The sequence below is a fragment of the Lathamus discolor genome, chromosome 6, assembly GCF_037157495.1.
Source record: "Lathamus discolor isolate bLatDis1 chromosome 6, bLatDis1.hap1, whole genome shotgun sequence".
Classification (NCBI taxonomy): Eukaryota; Metazoa; Chordata; class Aves; order Psittaciformes; family Psittacidae; genus Lathamus; species Lathamus discolor.
In genome coordinates this window covers 5,567,993-5,586,722 of record NC_088889.1, presented here as the reverse complement: position 1 = coordinate 5,586,722, position 18,730 = coordinate 5,567,993, and the positions used below count along the sequence as shown (strand labels likewise).

Here is an 18,730-nt window from a genome sequence, read left to right as displayed (position 1 = left end):
CCCCATACACAGACTACTATGTAGGAATTTTAAGAGTTAATTCATTAAATCAATGGAATACTGGTAAAATGATGATAATTTGCCTAAAACTGGAAAGTTTCTCTAATTATGCTCATGTTTTATACAAGACTAGATTAAAAACACCTTTCAAATTTGACTTAAGATGGTTGTGTTGTGTCTATCTGTCAGGAAGGACCTACCCAAGAAAAGCTATAGTGTATGTGTGTGTGTGTGTGCATATATATATATATATATATATACACACACATATATATATATATAAACTATATAAAGACTGCTCACAACATCAGCATGCTACTTTGAAAGCTAAAAACTGGGGGTAGCAAGGAAACACACTTTTGAGGGTCTCTGATCACTTCAGATAAAGACTAATCCATATTTCAACACTGTTTTTTCCCAAGTTTTAATCAGAAGTTTCTCTACAAGGAAAAAGGAGGAATGAGCAGGAGAACAATGCGGGGCGCATACAGTTGTTTCCAGTTAGCCAAGGTTTGCTCCTAATGGAACATGACAACATTCTTTGACTATAGTTCCTGAATTTTCATTCCATCTTTCAACTCCTGTTTCTGAGCTCTGCATGAGTCCCAAGCAAAGCCCTGAAAATATCCATCTATTTAACTTACACAACTTATAGAGTGGCCTATAGAGGAATATTCCATATTTACAAGGAAGATTCTGCAGGATGAGCAAGCAAAACCATAATTTGTCTCATTACAGCCCTATATTTTAAGGAACAGATTCTAGACGGACGTTTTGTGGTGCTGGTTTTTATTGCAATTCAGGCTCAAAAGGAAAGCAGGAGGTGGATTTAATCACCAGGCTCAACATTCTCCCCTGTAGTAATTTCAGCCATGAAACAAGCACATTCGCCCACTTCAGGTACAACAGAGAGTGAAAACGAAATCTTTCCCCTATCCAAAATTCCTTTTTTTTTCCCCTTTTTCTTTTTGAAGTTGCAATTCATAAGGGGACAGAGGTCAGAGTTCAAAATGCTAGTCTTACCCTACAGATACCAGCCACTTGGGAGTAACTGACTTCTACTGGCTCTCGGTTTTATTGCTGTGAACTATTCGACAAATGCTGACTCATAAGAGCTAAGGGTAAAGGAATAAGTTAGTGCAAGCTCATATATTAATTTTCAGCGTCTTGCAGTGCAGTCTTCCTCAGACTCTTCTCTTTGGTGCTTTGAAAAGGATTACTTACATCAGTCATAGTAATCTACAGCAACACGTACCATGAGTGTATGAGAATGGTTCTTTGAAGCATTATCTATTAAAGTTAACATTTTGAGTCTTGCTTTCATACTTTCACATAATTTGTGGAGTTTTGGGTTCTTTGTTCGCGGTTTTTTGGTTTAAAGATTTGGGGGGGGTTGGGGCTTTATTTTTTAGGTTTTCATCTTCTGTTAGGAACAAAAGCCTTGTTCTGCCTAAAATCTGGCTCAACTGCATGACACAGAAGCAGCTATTTTCAACAGAGTAGCACTCATTCTCTCTCATGAAACGGTACTATTTCATATGGTGGTGAAATCCTGCTTTATCCTGACCCCTAAAACACAGATTTCTGCTATTCCTTGTCCTAGTGATAGCAATTTAGTTTCAAAAATAGCAAGAACACGAGACTTGGAATAGATAAAAATGCCACTTACCACTGGTATTCTCCACACCCTCCATGTATTTCCATACCTAAAACTTGCTTCTTTGATTACTGATTATCTCAGCTTCACAACCCTGTTGCAGAAAGCAACACTGCACCAGTCAGGGAACTTGACTTACTGCCCTGGCACCCTACAACTCCACTGCCAAAAGACATTTCAAGGTATGGAGCCAACAAATAGGTATCAGCACTATGAGCAGCAAGGAACCACCCCACTCCCAGAGTACTGCTGCAAAGCATACAGACAGAGCCAGCAAAGAAAGCAGCAGGTTGAGCTAAAAAGACAAGTTTCATAAAGCTTTAAAAACATGAACTGTAAAATAACTACCATTTCCTGAATTCCCTTTGCTCCCAAAGAGCTTTCAGCTCTGCCTTCCTATTTACAGGCAAATGACATGTGTTGACACCGCAGAAATAACACAGCTGTAAAAGAGTAATAGAGATCCTATGCTAGCTTCCATATTCCTATCCGCATAATCATTGCTGAAAATGATGTAAAGATACAAGAAACAGCCTACCCTCATCCCTCCAGTTTCCAAGGGGGTTACAGGGCTCCTTCATTACTCCACTATCACCAGGCTGTTACTGTGAAGGGGCAAGCACACCTAACCTCAGTAGTTAAAATGACTTGGATCTGTAGCATCCTTTTTATGGGTTCTCCTTTGCACACTCCTTGTTAACACCACAAAACCAGATCTACAGTGGGCCAGTTTATGCCATCATTGATTCAACAGTAGTCTAGAAAACAACAGAAAACAAATACATGTATGTAATTGCAAGGAACATTCAACTACTGCATGACCACAAGTTGAGGGGTAGGGGGACGTATTAGCCACATTTCTTGACAAGTGATGGACAGCTCCTGAAACTGAAAGCAATAGGTTTCTAGTCCTAGGGGTATTGCCTTCAAATATGTCTATGTTCTCAGGGTAGATCAGTTTTCCCTGCTGCAGGCATCCCGCCGAGAGGCGAGGTCCCAAGCAAAACACAGGAATCTGACTGCAAGCCTTTGAGGTGGCAGGAGCCAAGGGAGGTTCAAAGACAAGGCTGGCTGGTGGGCAGCACCTCCGAGTATTGCAGAGGTTAGAGGTTAGTAAAGCAGGAGCCACTGGCCAATAAACCAGTGTTTGGAGAGCCCACTCTACAGATAAATTGGGGATCTGTTTACACCTTTCCCAGCTTTCTGAGTTACACACACTGATGCTTCCCACTGTGATCTTGTCCTACGTCCACCAGCATCTCCCCTCTTCAACAGCTGCCCTGCTCTCTGCTGGCTGGCTTTATAACATGGTTCAAGGATGCTTGGAAACTTTTAATCAGCATCCAGCATCAAAAATAAATAAATAAAAGCACAACTGCTTTTATTTGTGTCAACTGCTGCAACAAGATCTGTCTTGTTTGAGATTTCCCATGACTGCTGCACTAATGCTGGGAGAATAGAAGCTTAAATTCCCTTGATTAGAGAAGCTAAACACAAAGCGAGCCCAGTGCCAATCACACACATGAAAGGACAGCTTTCTGAAGCAAGTAAAAAAAAACCCCTAGGTAGGGTTACCACCATATTACAGCAGTCAAAAATCAGCACATACCTTAATTTTGGAGCTTAAGCTCTTTACTACAAAGATCTTGCCCTTTTGATGAAGGCATGTTTTGCTCAGTTTCCTGTAAGCTATATAGTTCTATTTTACATAAGCATAAACATACACTAATCCCATACACACAGTTTTCAACATTGGACAACATTAGCCACAGACATTACTGCCAGCATTGCTTGAACACATATATATTACTGATTTCTGTAAGGATAAAAGCTGAAGGACTGGAAGTTATGGGGCTTTTTTCTATATCTACAGGAAAAATTCAGTTTAGGACATGGTGCCGCTTTTTAACCCCACACCTTAAAAGTAACTGATCTTAGCTCAAGCTATGTAAAAAGCTTATCCTTTATGACTCAAAATCTGTGCATGGCTGTATGGCTGTCTGATTAAATAGATAAGGTGATTAATAATTGCTTGTTATGATAATACTACGTGGTGGTTACACTGCAAGTGAACAGGACTGAGAATTCTTCATGGACAAAATAATTGATGGATGGCAACAAGGGTTAGTTATTTAGTTCTTGGTAAACATCTGAAAGTGCATGCTAAAGAGGAACATTCCTTACTGCATGAAGCCAAAGTTTGTAAGAAAGAAACAGTAATCTCAAAGATAATCATTAAAGCTTATTACAGAATTCCTTGCCATCCCAAAAAACATGGAAAGTACACCACTGACCAGTGTTTACATATTTATCCTGTATTAAACTGTGAGGAGGGAGTTGTTTTCCCTCTCCTCTTGATACATATATAACATGGCCCCAGGGAATAGATGGAGATTCCCTGAAGCACTGGCTACTAAACACAGGTAGCAACCAATAGAAACAAAACAAGTGGTGAGAAGAAGAGCTCAGAGCCCAGGCCTGGTGCTGCTTGCTTACCAGCGTGGTTCAGATAGCTGGTTAATGGGTGCTGCATTCATGCTCAGGCTTCACCTCCTCACTAGATTCAGGATCAGGAGAGTTTTCCCAATACCTCAACAGACACTACTGCTGTTTTTTGCTTCTGTTTCCTACAGTGCCAGGAAGGATTTTATGGTAGAATCTCCTATGCAGGGAAACCAAAATGAAGAATTCTGCAGATCCCCTGGGAACAGAATTCCATTACTGGCTGAGTCTGGCTGCAGGAAACTGTATTTCTTAAGCTTAACCATAATCTAACAACTTCAATCCATGATTCCCTACTCCACTGTAAGTACCCCTGCAGATGCACACCCTCTATAATCCTCCTCTCCAGAGCATCTGTACAGATTTAAGCCACCAGGATAACATATGCATTCAAAGACAGCTAATGCTAGGTGCCATTTTCATTCCTGAAGATCATTCAAATTTGTCAGCTAATGGAAAAAGAAAGACAAAAAAAAAAGGAGCAGAGGGAAAATGAAGAAGCCAACCCTCAGATACAAGGGGTTGCTTCTTTTGCAAACCAAAAGCCATTACAGTAGCCTAGCACAGCCCACTTTTCCATTTGTAACAGAGATAGATAATTTTCCTTTATACAGTCATCTAAGAAACTGTCACATAGTTCTTCACAATTTACAACGATTAAAGTAAAAGCCACCTGAAGATTATCTGGCAGCAGATTGTTTCTATGGGACATGTAAAACCTTTCTAACTTAAAAGCCAAATGCTTCTACTCCGTTGTAAGATACATTTGATTTAGTCATTAAAACAAGAACCAGGACTCATAAATCCCATTATTAGTATTATATTAGTATTATGATTTGACTTCCTATATGTTATTTATTCCTCTATCCACTCATCAGTAAAATGGATACAAGGCCAAGGTGTATGTACTACTACTATGTAATATACTCACATGCAAATTACTACAGACTAAGCAGCAGCAGAGGGAGAACACAGAGTAACAAAGCATGAGTGGAACACCAGGAGAGATGCTCAATCATCCACTTATCTGCACTGCTTCATGTGCATGACACAGAGTATTTTCAAATACTCTTTCTAGAAGAAGCACATGCCTTTCCAATTTTTGGATCATCTGGGTTTATCTGTAGTCTATCCAAGCTGCGTACAGCAATTCGCAAAGGGTAAGTACCAGAAGTCCCCTTTGCAAGCACATAAAACACAGACTTAAAATCTAATCTTAAAACCATAGTAATAATATGGTCTTAAACAAGCATCATTTCTCTCTTACACTTGAAGTTCACCCTTGTGCTGTTTAGAGGCTGCAAACCCAGGTACAAAGGCAGCCCAACCGCATCCTATAAAAACCATTCACTGAGGTGCTGATTGCTCTCAAATTGCAGAGCTCTTTCTCAGACGTGCCACGAAGATCCTGCTGTAATACAACAAGCATGAAAGGAGTTTGCTTCGTTCTGAAAAGCAACAGGGCAGGGCAGACAACGGAGGGGGGGAAAAAGTAGGATAAGGATACTCTCTGCAAGAAATGAAGAGGGGAGGGGGGGAGCAATGAAAGGCTCATATATAAATGCCAAGGATTCTACAACTCCCATGGTGAACCTGGCTGCAAGCCAGGAAAAAGTTTTCTCTTTCCTTTGCCTTTTGCAGCAACAAATCTTCCCTCTGGGGGACGGGTGAGAGGGCTGGAACGAACTTCCCTGCATCTGATAAGATGGCAAATTGTCCAGGCCTGACATTTATGGGGGACCCGGAGCTCCACTGAAGCACTCTGAGAGGATGAAAGCAGGGTGAGCCTCTCCGATCGCGCTCCTTAAAATGCTACAAATGGCAGAGAGATGAAAGTTGGTTTAGGTTTGATAATGATGAGTCTGAAGAACCCAGAGACAGAAGCTGTACCCTTGTCAGGGAAAGAACTGCAGCTGGAAGCTGAATATTCTAATTAAAAAGCCTAGTAAAAATCTCATTATGCTCAAAGAGCTTCCAGTGTTCAGATACTGAAGTTGTGTTTAACTGGCTAACAAGAACTAAATCCCATCTCTTTTATGCGTGCTGCACCTCCCACAGGTAAACTCCACCACCCATTTGCTTTAACTCTCTCCCCAGGACTGTTTCACTGTAAGGATGGGATGTTTCACACGCTGGCAGTGATTGCCTGGAGCCAGCAGAAAGGCTCATATAGCTGTCAGCAAGCTGATAAGAGCTGAAATTACTCTACAGAGCCCTCTTTAAAGAAGAGCCAAAGCAGCACATTAAATGAAAGAGAGGAGGGGTCAGAAAAGCCAGCCACTCATGTTGTTTTAACGTGGCACTAAAACAAGTCATTGATTTATGTATGTGTCTTCAGCTCTGTTTGACCCAGAGTGTGAACTTTTCTTCAGGTCAGGGCTGAGGCACATGGGACATGCACTAGAAAAACCACAATAGCTTGTCCAGGTATTCCAACTGTGGGAACAAACACTGCGAACTGCATGTCTTCTAGTCACGTTTTTAAACCTTAATTTACATGCCTTTGTAGCTTTTAATTGTCTGCATGGGCTGAAAAGACAAGATTTATCTAAAACTTTAGTTAATAAAACCCAAGAATGATGCGTGGCCGCTATTTGAGAGTATCTTGTGGGGCTTCAGGAGAGTGAATTGTCCATTCGTACAAAGGAGGAAACTATACATCATTGTCAACACTCTGAAGTGTTTAGCAGCCAGTGAAGTTAAGACGCACTTAAAAAACCCACCGACGATCTAATAAGGTTATTCCACAAGGTATTTTAATACCAAGGTTTCCTGCAAACCTGAGTCCTGAAGCTGCATCACAGCAACTGCACCACGTCTGACCAAACGGCCTTCTGCTCCTGTATTCTGTCTGTGACAACAGTCCACAGCAGGTACCTTTTGCTCCCATTTTCCCCCCTCTTCTTCCCCATACCACTCTCTAGCTTCCAGAAGTCTGCAACTCAGGAACTTCTAAGCCAGAGGGTGTATCTTTGCATTCACCTCTTGTCAGATTTTCCTTCTCTGGATTTCTTCATTCACCCTTAATGCCAATAAAACCCCCTCACTCACATAAAATGCTGAAGCAGTGAGTCCCACACACTACCTACTAGTTCTGGGAAAAGATCATCTCTTCTTTTTCAGTTTTTTAGGCTAGATTCCCAACAACACACCTCCTAGGAAACTTCAAATGAAATTTTATCAAACAACATACAGTCCTATCCATTCACCTTCTTCATGACCTTATTTTATAGATCTGTACTGTATTCTTGCTACTCACCTTACCCCCAGTCATTCACTGTCAGATGAAGAGTGTTAGGTTATTTAATCACTCCTCTGAAACTTCTGATCATCCTTGTTCTATTACATCCTTTTTAAGATGGGAGAACCTAACTATGGACTGAATTTCATTCGTCACTTTATCACTTGGTCATGCTGTGTCCAAATTTCTCTGGCCCGAGATGTGCCAGTTCCAAGTAAAACCCTTCCCAAAGCAGAATCATTCGTAAGAGATTATTTTCTATTACTGTTAGCTTGAGTTGCAAATTTTCCCTTAAAAAACCATCCTGTTCTGGGAAAATCTTCTACACAGCTACTTGATTTTATGGAATTTCTTATCTCCAGCATCTCCAACTCTCTGCAAGTTTGATTGAAATTGGGCAGTAACAGAAATCAGAAGAGAAATCAGCATGCACATTGTATATGATCATAGCCTTATTTCCCTAGGAAACCAGGATGAAAAGAATTCCTGCACTCAAGAACACTAGCTCTTCATTCTTGTACCATTAGAGCACACAAAGTCACCCAGTCTTCCAGACTAGATATTACTTCAAAAGCTTTATTTTGAGGAGGTGGGGAGTGTCATAAAGCCAAAAAGGAACAGGCACACAAAGCCTTCTTTTGAAAATAAACTCCTTACCTAAAATCTGTTCAGTGAGAAAGAATGCCTAAATAAACAGAGGAATAACTCTTCCCATTGAACAGACTTTCATATTCTGATCCTACGCCTGCATGAGCCTATCTGTAGTAAAAGACTTCCAAGTATGTTGATATTTAGTGAGGAAAAACATTTACAATATATCTGTATATTCAGATAGACTGATTCTTCTTCCCCAAAGAAGGGGAAAAAGGCACAGAGGCTCAAATATAAGCTGCGGAAAGCTTTCACACAGTTAAGACGGTTCTGTGTCAACTACAGTGGTGAAATATGTTTCTAGGGATTAACAGACTTGCAAAGAAAAACATCAGAAACACTCTGTTGAGAGGGAAACTATACAAGGCATGGTATGAGCACATAGCAGCAAAGCTTTGTTCTGCTTTTTTTTCCACTCTTCTTCAGGAGCAACACAGGATGTCAACTATCACTCTATCATGTAGGTCTATTACTTCTATTTCTTGCTCCCCCACCCCTAGAACTTTGCTATTACCTGGGTGCTGGTTTGGGATGCAGAGAAAATGAAAGCCTAAGGATGCAGCACCAAGTCTGCTGGATCAGTAGGTGTGTAGCTGAGCTGCTTATCGACTTGCCTCTGGGCACTTCTGCCAGTGTTTCAGACTCCATATGGAACTATTTCTGAGAGGGGGATGGTTCAAGGAAGCTTCAAAGAAAATGAGAATGACAACATTACTGTAGAAAACAGACAAAGCAGCAACCCCAGAGATGCAAAAGTTTCATCCTGACTGCTATTAATTTTAGCAGCTCAACTAGCAGAGGCTCTTTTTGACGGTCAATACACTGCAGTTTATAAGAGCTGTCATATGCCAGTCTTTAGTTCTCATGGGCAGAGGCTGTACATGCAGTACTGAATAACAACTTTTCACTACAGTGTAGACTAGGCTATGAGCACATAAACCATTCCCTTTTGGGAGGAAACACAGAGAACTGAACCAGCAACTGTTGAGGACAAAATGTTCAGCAAGTTTGAATAACAGAAGTGTAAGTTACTATAGTGAAAACCCAGAGATCTCAGCACAATTAGGTATAAAGCAGGACAGTAGAAATTAGCTTTGATTTTCCACACTACAGCACTGCTCAAATCAATAAATCTCTTTCCTGGTTTATACCATATACAGAACAACTGAGCAAAACAAAGTTGTGGAAAACTAAAAAGGAAATCACAGCCCAGGTCATACCAGCCACAGATGACTCCAAAGCTAAAGCATCTGTATTTCATCCTCATCATACCTGCATTGATCACTGTACAGGCTATTGGAAAATATGTTCAAATATGGGTTCTGAGGTATTTTAAATGTAATTACTTCTCTTTAAGAGCTTTGCTCTTTTCTCCAACAGATGTATGGCCAGAAGTACCTCCAGAAACAAAGAAAAAATTAAGCATAAAGAATATTCATGAAAAGCAGACAATCTATTTCAACTTGAAAAAAATCATATTTACATACATAGAATCATAGAATCATAGAATAGTTAGGGTTGGAAGGGACCTCAAGATCATCCAGTTCCAACCCCCCTGCCATGGACAGGGACACCTCTCACTAAACCATCCAACACAAGGCTTCATCCAACCTGGCCTTGAACACTGCCAGTGATGGAGCACTCACAACCTCCCTGGGCAACCCATTCCAGTGCCTCACCACCCTCACAGGAAAGAATTTCCTCCTTATATCCAATCTAAACTTCCCTTTTTAAGTTTTAACCCATTATCCCTTGTCCTGTCACTACAGTCCCTAATGAAGAGTCCATCCCCAGCACCCCTATAGGCCCCCTTCAGGTACTGGAAGGCTGCTATTAGGTCCCCACGCAACCTTCTCTTCTCCAGGCTGAACAGCCCCAGCTTCCTCAGCCTGTCTTCATACGGGAGGTGCTCCAGTCCCCTGATCATCCTCGTGGCCTCCTCTGGACTTGTTCCAGCAGTTCCATGTCCTTTTTATGTTGAGGACACCAGAACTGCACACAAAATACACATAAGTGTGTGTTTGTATTTATATATATATATATATATCTGTCTATTTTAACCTTGATGCATGATTACTGGAGTATCAACTGCAATAAAATGCTGCAAAGAGAGCACGTAATCAACAAAGAGAACTGACAAGCTAACATTTACAGTAAGATCTGGTTTAATTGACAGGTTTTCCATAAGAATTAAGTCATAATCTAGAGAACCACTGAAACCAAAGGAGTCGGGCAGCAATGCTCCAATCCCACAAAGGTTATCAAACCCCGAAGTTCTGACAGATATGATGAAGGCATGCTTTATCCTACTCAAACCAGGAGAAGTTTAGAGCAAGGATTCATTGTTTGGCTAAGAAGAGGATGATCTCAACCATACTCATGTCAGAACATGTCAACTGGTTTCTTAATTTACATTAAGGGACATTAATTGGCAGGTACTGGCAAAGCATGTTTCACAAGTCTTCACCAAAACCATATTTCCCCTCTACTCTGCTCTCATGAGACCTCACTTGGAGCATTGTGTGCAGTTCTGGTGTCCTCAACATAAAAAGGACATGGAACTGTTGGAACAAGTCCAGAGGAGGGCCACGAGGATGACCAGGGGACTGGAGCACCTCCCGTATGAAGACAGGCTGAGGAAGTTGGGGCTATTTAGCCTGGAAAAGAGAAGGCTGTGTGGAGACCTCATAGCAGCCTTCCAGTATCTGAAAGGGGCCTATAGGGATGCTGGGGATGGACTCTTCATTAGGGACTGTAGTGACAGAACAAGGGGTAATGCGTTAAAACTTAAACAGGGTAAGTTTAGATTGGATATAAGGAAGAAGTTCTTTACTGCGAGGGTAGTGAGGCATTGGAATGGGTTGCCCAGGGAAGTTGTGAATGCTCCATCCCTGGCGGTGTTTAAGGCCAGGTTGGACAGAGCCTTGGGTGACATGGCTTAATGTGAGGTGTCCCTGCCCATGGCAGGGGGGTTGGAACTGGATGATCTTGAGGTCCTTTCCAACCCTAACTATTCTATGATTCTATATTGTCTCCCCTAGGAGAATTTTATGTGCAACAAAACCATCTTTATTTCAAAAACCTAATCACATCCTCACTGCAAAGGGAACAGTGAGATCTTGCAAAGCAACTTTCATGCCAGTTTAATAAAAGCGCTTTGCAAAGATCATTTTTTCCTCATTTTAACACCAGCTGTGGACCAATCTTTTTTATCACTGTTACATCAAACCCAAATGTCTCACAATGTAAAAACAAGAACAGACATTATCATTGTGATTATCTGTTTCCACCTCGATAAGAGCAAGGGTCAGAGAAAACCAGAACACACCACAAGCCAAACCTAGAACAAGACCAGTTTCAAGTCAGTCCTCTTCCACCTGACAGAAAAAAACAAGCATCAAAATATTGTATATGAATTATGTGATTAGCCCCTCAAGTTGAAGTTGAAGCAGCAAAGAAGTCTGTTTAAATGTTATTGAGACATATGAGTTACCTACAAAACCAGAGTACTTTGAAGCTCCTGTAGCCCTTCCATGGCTAAACAGAATAAACAAGTGCTATAGATCACATCTGAAAACATGTATTAATCACTCCAGTTCATTTGCAGATTCATCCTATACATGGGTATTAGTTGAGTTTCACTTTAGTAATTCCCTGCCTAAGAAACTGATTCTCCTCCCCATCCCACATGGGTGGCTGAGTGGTACTTAATAGTTTAAGCCCAGCCAGCAAAAACAAGCCCAAATTCTACTACTATCACCCCTTTGGCCTGATTTTGTGAATCTTCATTCACTGATTCCTGCACATTGTCAGTGAAGTGAAGACACTAAAAAAATACTGGGAAGACGTTTTGTCTAGCCAGAAAGTCCTAATACAGTTTCTCCTAATACACTTTCCCAAACCATTTAAATGGAAAGACAGCAAGTGTTCAACAGTGACACTGATGAGGAGGAAGGAAACAAGAATCTGTAGCACAGGTGGAATATTAGTGCACATTTATCAACGAGGAAAAGCAATCAAGTTACTGGCAGTCCACACAATATCAGTCACTAAGTACATTTTCACCTTATCAGATAGCTACAGCGTAGAACCATGTGTCAGCAAGGGAATTTCACAGATGCTTACACTGGGACTTTACCTTGTAAATAAGACTGCCAGGACATGAAATGTCTGGATAACATGTTTAAGTACCCTCAATATGCAGCCAGAAATAAATTCACAACAACAAGAGAAAGAAAGACCTTGTGATTTCATCCTCATACTCTTGCTACCAAAACACACAGCTATACCTTAACAAAAGCATCAAGATGCGAGAGTAAGAAAACATCATTCCCACCTCTGTTCAATAGAATCACTGTTTCCAATAGTTGCAGTGATGCTTTGGACCCAATGACTACTGCAAACCATCTATAACCCAACAAAATTCACTCCAGGCACAGGCTACAACTGCATGCTGGGTATTAAAATATCTTCTATTTCAACTTAATTTTATGGAGCTACAGACAATATAGATAACCTACAGATCACCTGAATTAAGAGGGGTTTTGCTCATTTGTTTCATTGTGAATGTTATTTGATTGGTTGGTTTTGGTTTGTTTTGTCTGTTCTTAAACAAACTAGTGTTGTTTCCTGATTTACTACTTTAAAATTACTGTGTAAGCTTTCCACAATGCCAAGTGCATTCTCTGTAGAACACTATCCCAAAATGATTATTTTATGATATTAGTAAAATGGACAGTAAGAAAAAAATCAATGCACACTTCAAGAGACTGTTAATGTCAGTTTTAAAGCTTTGTTAGGCAAAAGTCCCTAGTATTAACTACATTCATGTCAGAGAAAGAAAATAGAGCAAAACCATGCTTCTAGTAGCTGCAAAAGCAAAGCTACTTTTTCACCTGCCATCCCTGGTAGTAACTTCTGGTGCTGCCAGTGTGCCCCACCAAAAGTGTTCATTGGGTGATGCGACTAAAGAGAAAGGAGACCTCTGATGGCTGCTGTGATATTTGCAGCTTCTCTATCCAGAGAATGAAGTGAAGCTGGGAACAGAATTCAGGTGCAAAAAGCCATTGACTGCTAAATTTGAGAGTCTATGCTCTCCTGCATAGCCAGTATTAATATACACTGCGCAGTTTTAACATTGTCTCGGTAGAAAGAACTAGAATGCTGTAGGTTACACCTTGAAAAACCACACTTTGGGTCGCTTTTTGTAAGGGCCACACAAAAGACGACTGCCACTAAGGCTGGGTAAGGGAATTTCACATACATGCCTCCACAGTTCTTGCATCTTTAAAAGTCACCTGAAATCACAGTTTACTCTTTACCTATATACTCAGCTCTTACTTCTTCTATGCCTCAATTCCTCATCAGGAAAAACAGTAACACCATCTCCCTACCTTATAACAGTACACGCTTGGGTACAATGAGGTGACAAGGATGAAAGGATCCTAGATATTAAGTTTACAATATATGTTAACATCTTACTTCTCCACTGGCTCAAAATGTAATCTCTATATTCCAGCCACCGGAAGAACAATGTGGTTGAATTCTATGCCCTAATCTGACAACAAAACTCTTCACACTTTGTGAAAATCCTCACATGGCTAACAGTCCTCATCTCTTGAGCTTGTACTGTGTGTGAGCTCTAGAATTAAAGCCACTAACAGTGTCCATAACAGCAAAGCTAATAAACAGGAATCAGCATCAGCTGGAGTAAACTATAAGACATTTCCTTTTGACTATATACCTAGCCAACACAGACTTCATTCATGAGTCTGGACAGTTTGTGATCTCAGCTCTTTCAGTCACCAAAGAAGTAACTGAGAGAAACTGTCAACTCTGTTAAAACACTTAAAACATTTTGGATTTAATGCTTCCCTCTCATGTTGAGTGATTAAAATTTATTTACAAACCAAAACTTGTTTTGAGATAAAGGCAAGACTCTTGAACTTCTTTTTTAATATAAATTAAATACTATGGTGAAAAAAAGAAACCAATATGCACTGTGATTTTATCAGAAGTATGTTAACATATGAGAGTAGGCAGTACACCTGCATTCAGTGAGAGCTTCCATCCCAAGATGTAGAAAGTGGACTTTGACTACATTGGTAGAAATTGGCAGCCTCCACTCATGACAAATCCCACATGATCTTTACATGAAAAAGCACTACTTAAAACCTCAGCTTCTCTCTTCAGGAGGTCTGCTGCAACCCAGGATGACTGGACATCGTTCACTGGGGATGCTAAAGATCCTACACTGTATTTCACAACAGCAAATACATTCATATAGTAGGCTGGAGCAAAAAGTCTGCCTACTGAAGTGGTCTTCTGCAGCCACAATCATAAGCAATATTATTACTTCCCTCATGTGATGGGTAATGTAGGACTGATCAACAGCTGCTGTTCAATACATTTAGCTGCACCAGTGATGGGTAGAGACACAGCATCGAAAAGTGATGGTGAATGCATATGCGTAGCATAAAGAAAGGGGGTCAATAAAGTATTAACATGAGTACAACAGATGCTTCTGCATTCCAAGAGATTCCACAACAAGGCAGGTGTATGAACCTACACTCCAACCATAAACAAAGGAAAATCATTTAAACACAGCACATTATTTCACCTGTCTTTGCATCTCTTCAATCTGTCGCTGGGGGACACTTTGCAGAATACTGTACATTTCAGGCATCTTTTCTTCAGGGATGACAACAGAGGCCCTATAGGCAAAAAAAACCCACAGAAAACAAATGGTAAGATAAAAAGAAGTTATACATTAAAAGATGTCAACTACTTTTCCAATCCAGAATCTTATCCTATCCTAATAAAGACACATTCAGAAGATATTAGCAGAAAGAAGCAGTCTTCTCTCAGTGCAATTAATCAATTCTTAGCAGTTCCTTCGCAGCACCAGCCAGTCTGCCCACAGATAATGCCACAAAAGCCTGGACTGATCTGCACAGACAAGTTGATAAATATGGAAGTGACAGATACCCAAAAATCCTCATTTATCATCTCTGGATTGACACTGTCTTGCTGTCAGCTGAGATATTTGAAGTGAGTAAAGAGTAATATACATACAAAGAGTCATATATAGCATGTACAGTGCTACGCATGCAAACTAGGAACTTCTGTACATATTATCCGAAGATCATGTAACTGGGTGCTGTGCATGCCTGGAAAAATAATCTAAGCTCTCAACACAGTGTACTACTGTGTTAAGTTCTGTACTATTCTACAGAATATATCTGCATATGTATATATATGTAAATATATGTATATATATTATATATTGTAGTATATAACATATATTATATATGTATAATGTATCTGTACTATTCTACAGAATAGTTCTGTACTATTCTACAGAATAATTATACCTTTCAGTCCCAGATGAACTTAGAAATCATTATACTATATAGCGAATTTAGCTTTTAGGCGATGCACATACTTTCCTTAAAAGAGCCTGAATGCAGACCAGTTCTCACTGAATTCAAGCACAAGATAACAAAGCAAGTCTGTTTTAGAAAACATATGATCAGCTACAAGATAATCAAACAGTCTGTCACCTCTGCCTCACTTGTTTTCCTCTCCTGTTTTTGATGCATAATATACCAAGGGCAAAGACTGCATGTATCTTAGTCTGTATTCTATTCCCTGTAGCGCCCAGTACACTTATCATACAGATCTCATTCAAATCACTGAATGCAATGAAGTCTCTTATGCACGGATTCAATGTACAGCAATGAGGGTACAAACCTCTTCCAGTCCAGAACCTCAGAGAAAGGTAAAATGTAGGAGTCTGCAATGATCACTGGGACACAGCCAGCTTGAAGAACATCACTCAGCACAGCCTGTCCCAGGCGGGCGCCACGTAGAACGACACAGAACGTAGACTCCTGTCAACAAACGGTATCCAACACACAGATGAGGATAAAAAGGGAAATGTTAGATTTGTATTTCCACTCTATGCTTTATTTTAATGGACAAAGTTCAGAATTCTAAACTGAGAAGAAAAATAAGTTAAATTTTGAAAGCTTGGCATAACAGGATGAGCAACGATCAACATGCATCTACTGAGTACAAACTGTATGAAGCCAAACTGATTTTCTTCCATCATAGGGCAACCCAGCTCTGCAAATAGCAGAAAAGCAATAGATTTCATATCTCAACTTCAAAAGGCATTTGACATCTTTGATAGTACTTTTATAAGCAAATTAAGAAATCATGGGCTAGATAAAGCCCTCACAGGATTTACAGTTACATAAATTGTAGTTACAGAAAGAGCTCTAAGTATAAAGCAGTCTGCAGTGGCTCACAGGTAAAAAACAGTGATGGACCAAACAAGCTTTCCTACGTGCAACAATATTCCATGTGTTACTTAGTTACCTGAGTAGCAGAATAAGGACCATACTTATTAGATCTTTCAATACTTAAAATTTGGTAGGATTAGCAAGAACAATGAATAACGGGATTAGAGTTTGACATTATATGGATAAATTGACTAAAAAATAGCCATAGGGTTCAACACTTAGGTAAAAATAACCAACTGTATAAACATAAAGCATGAAATAACTGTCTAAGTTTTGTACTTTGCAGAAGAGGACATTTCCTAAGGACGGGAAAAGAAAGAGTATTCGCATGTCAGCAATGTTGTGCTGTTTTAAAACCAAACCACTCCACCCACAGGTTGTGTTAGTATCAAAAAGAAGTACAACTGAAGAAACCTGAAGGAATCACTCACTTTACTCAGTAATAAAAGACCTCAGACATAGCAGTGTGTTCAGTCCTGGGCAATCACTTCCAGGGGTAAAAAAGAAGCATGATTACTTACCTTGAAAGCATGATCTACAAGGAAAGATTGACTATATCAATACTACTTATTGTGAAGAAGTGAGGGCAGGAGGAAGATGGCGAAAGGGAGCTTCAAAGATATAAAAAGCTGTTGCAGAAAGGAAGAATATAATCCTCTTACTCATGTCCGCAACATACAAGGTAAAAAGCCATGAGTTTGAACCGCAGCAAACAAGACTTCTTGTCTACACTGCACTCACCCTGTAAATGGGGACTTTAGTTCTCAATGCCACTGAGGAATCTTTCTACAGATTGCAAAATAAATGCTTGTGGAGTTCAGCTACACAAACAAGGAAAAAGCCCAGGTCAGTGTTATCCCTAAATCTAAGAAAGAAAAATTATAAAGTTGATAGAGGGGCCCCCACAGATAAGAAAACATCTCTCCAGCTTGTGTTCTGTAGCCTGAGGAAAAGCAGCCAGAAGGCTCAGCAGGGCAGCAAAACATCAAAATGGAAGTAGGAAACACAAGAGGGTTTGCTGGCTCTTCACTTGTTTCCTAAAGCAATCGTTAAGACCTGTGCTCATACTCATAAAGTACTAAAAGCCTTGAAAATCTCATCCAAGACAAGACTGCAAACAGGAAGCATTAGCAACCCAGAAGCCCAAGAGCCTGTCTAGTAGGAAATCTATAAAGGCAGCGCTGGAAAGGATGAACTGTGACTGCAATCCCCCTTCCCCCTCTCTCAGACAGGAAGAGAAGGAAAAGAAGAGTGCAGAGAATGGAAAGAGCAGAGAGAAAGAACACACATTTTAACCATTGACTCACTGGATCACACAGCAGCAGGTGGAAGAAACCCTAGTAAGGCCTGGGAGAGAAAAAAAAACAAAGCAGCCCAGATGTGGACACACATGCTCATCTGCCCAGATAACCATTTTTCCTGTCTAGACAAAGGTTACTATAAATATATCTCCTTGCATCACCACTGTTATCAGCCAGACATTCCGAAGGAAGATGGAGGGCTCTGCAAAGGAAAGTATTTTAACAATCTCTGCATGTGCCAGCTCTCTTCCGAGTTATAAAATCATATATAGCAAGATATAGATATAAATTCCCCGATTTGCTACCCTTGAGTAATCCAGTCTGTACTTAAATAAAGCAAACAAAAGTGGGGTTTTTTTTTTTTCCCTTTGGCTGAAAGTTTAGGACTCGGTGACCCTTTCCTCCCCCTCCTCCACAAGGAATTTTAAACATATTTCCTACAAAACATAACAGGAGGGGTGGAAACTTTGCCTTTCCTCAGCTTGTTTGTTGTTTTATCACCATTTGCTGAAGTTCAAAGACACATTATGTGCTGGTGGCCACAGACAGAGCACAGTGGCCTGTGGCACAGCTCACTTCACCACACTACATGCCAAAGCACCTCTATGTCCATGCATCGCCAAGAGACACAGGGGGCTGAGAACGGTATCTAGTTTTATCTTCACTGACACATCAAAAGGCCTCTGGAAGTTGGGCCAAGGCCATGAAACACATTTCACCTACATGTTTACATAGCCGCATGCTGACAAGTCTTCTAGCTCAGTCTGTCATATCTATACAGATCATTTTGGATGGTTTAACTATTAAGCTGCATACAGAAAATAAAATCTGTCAAAACTCCTTAAGTGGAGGACTCTTCTTTTGCCTCCAGATAAATCCTCATATAACTCCATTTTAATCTTCCCTCCAATTGATAAAGCCATCCTCTGCTCCAAGCTTCATCTAGCAAGGCCAGGACTGTCTTATGTGAGGAATCAGTTCTCAATTCATGCTTCCTGAAGGTCACTTTACTAGTTATCCTGTGGAAAGTGTAGATTTCAATGTTCCTCCCGAATTCTGAAGTGAGCGATAC

General features: G+C 40.4%; 1 protein-coding gene across 2 annotated transcripts in view; it reads right to left on the bottom strand.

The window, feature by feature from the left end:
• EXT2 (exostosin glycosyltransferase 2) overlaps positions 1-18,730 on the bottom strand; it is an 81,382-nt gene that overhangs the window by 49,886 nt on the left and 12,766 nt on the right. For both annotated transcript variants that reach the window (XM_065685290.1, XM_065685291.1), the window contains 2 exons: positions 15,804-15,943; positions 14,671-14,764 (listed from right to left, as the gene is read on the bottom strand). In XM_065685290.1, coding sequence (XP_065541362.1) covers positions 14,671-14,764; positions 15,804-15,943 — 234 coding nt within the window. The remainder of the gene's footprint in view (positions 1-14,670; positions 14,765-15,803; positions 15,944-18,730) is intronic.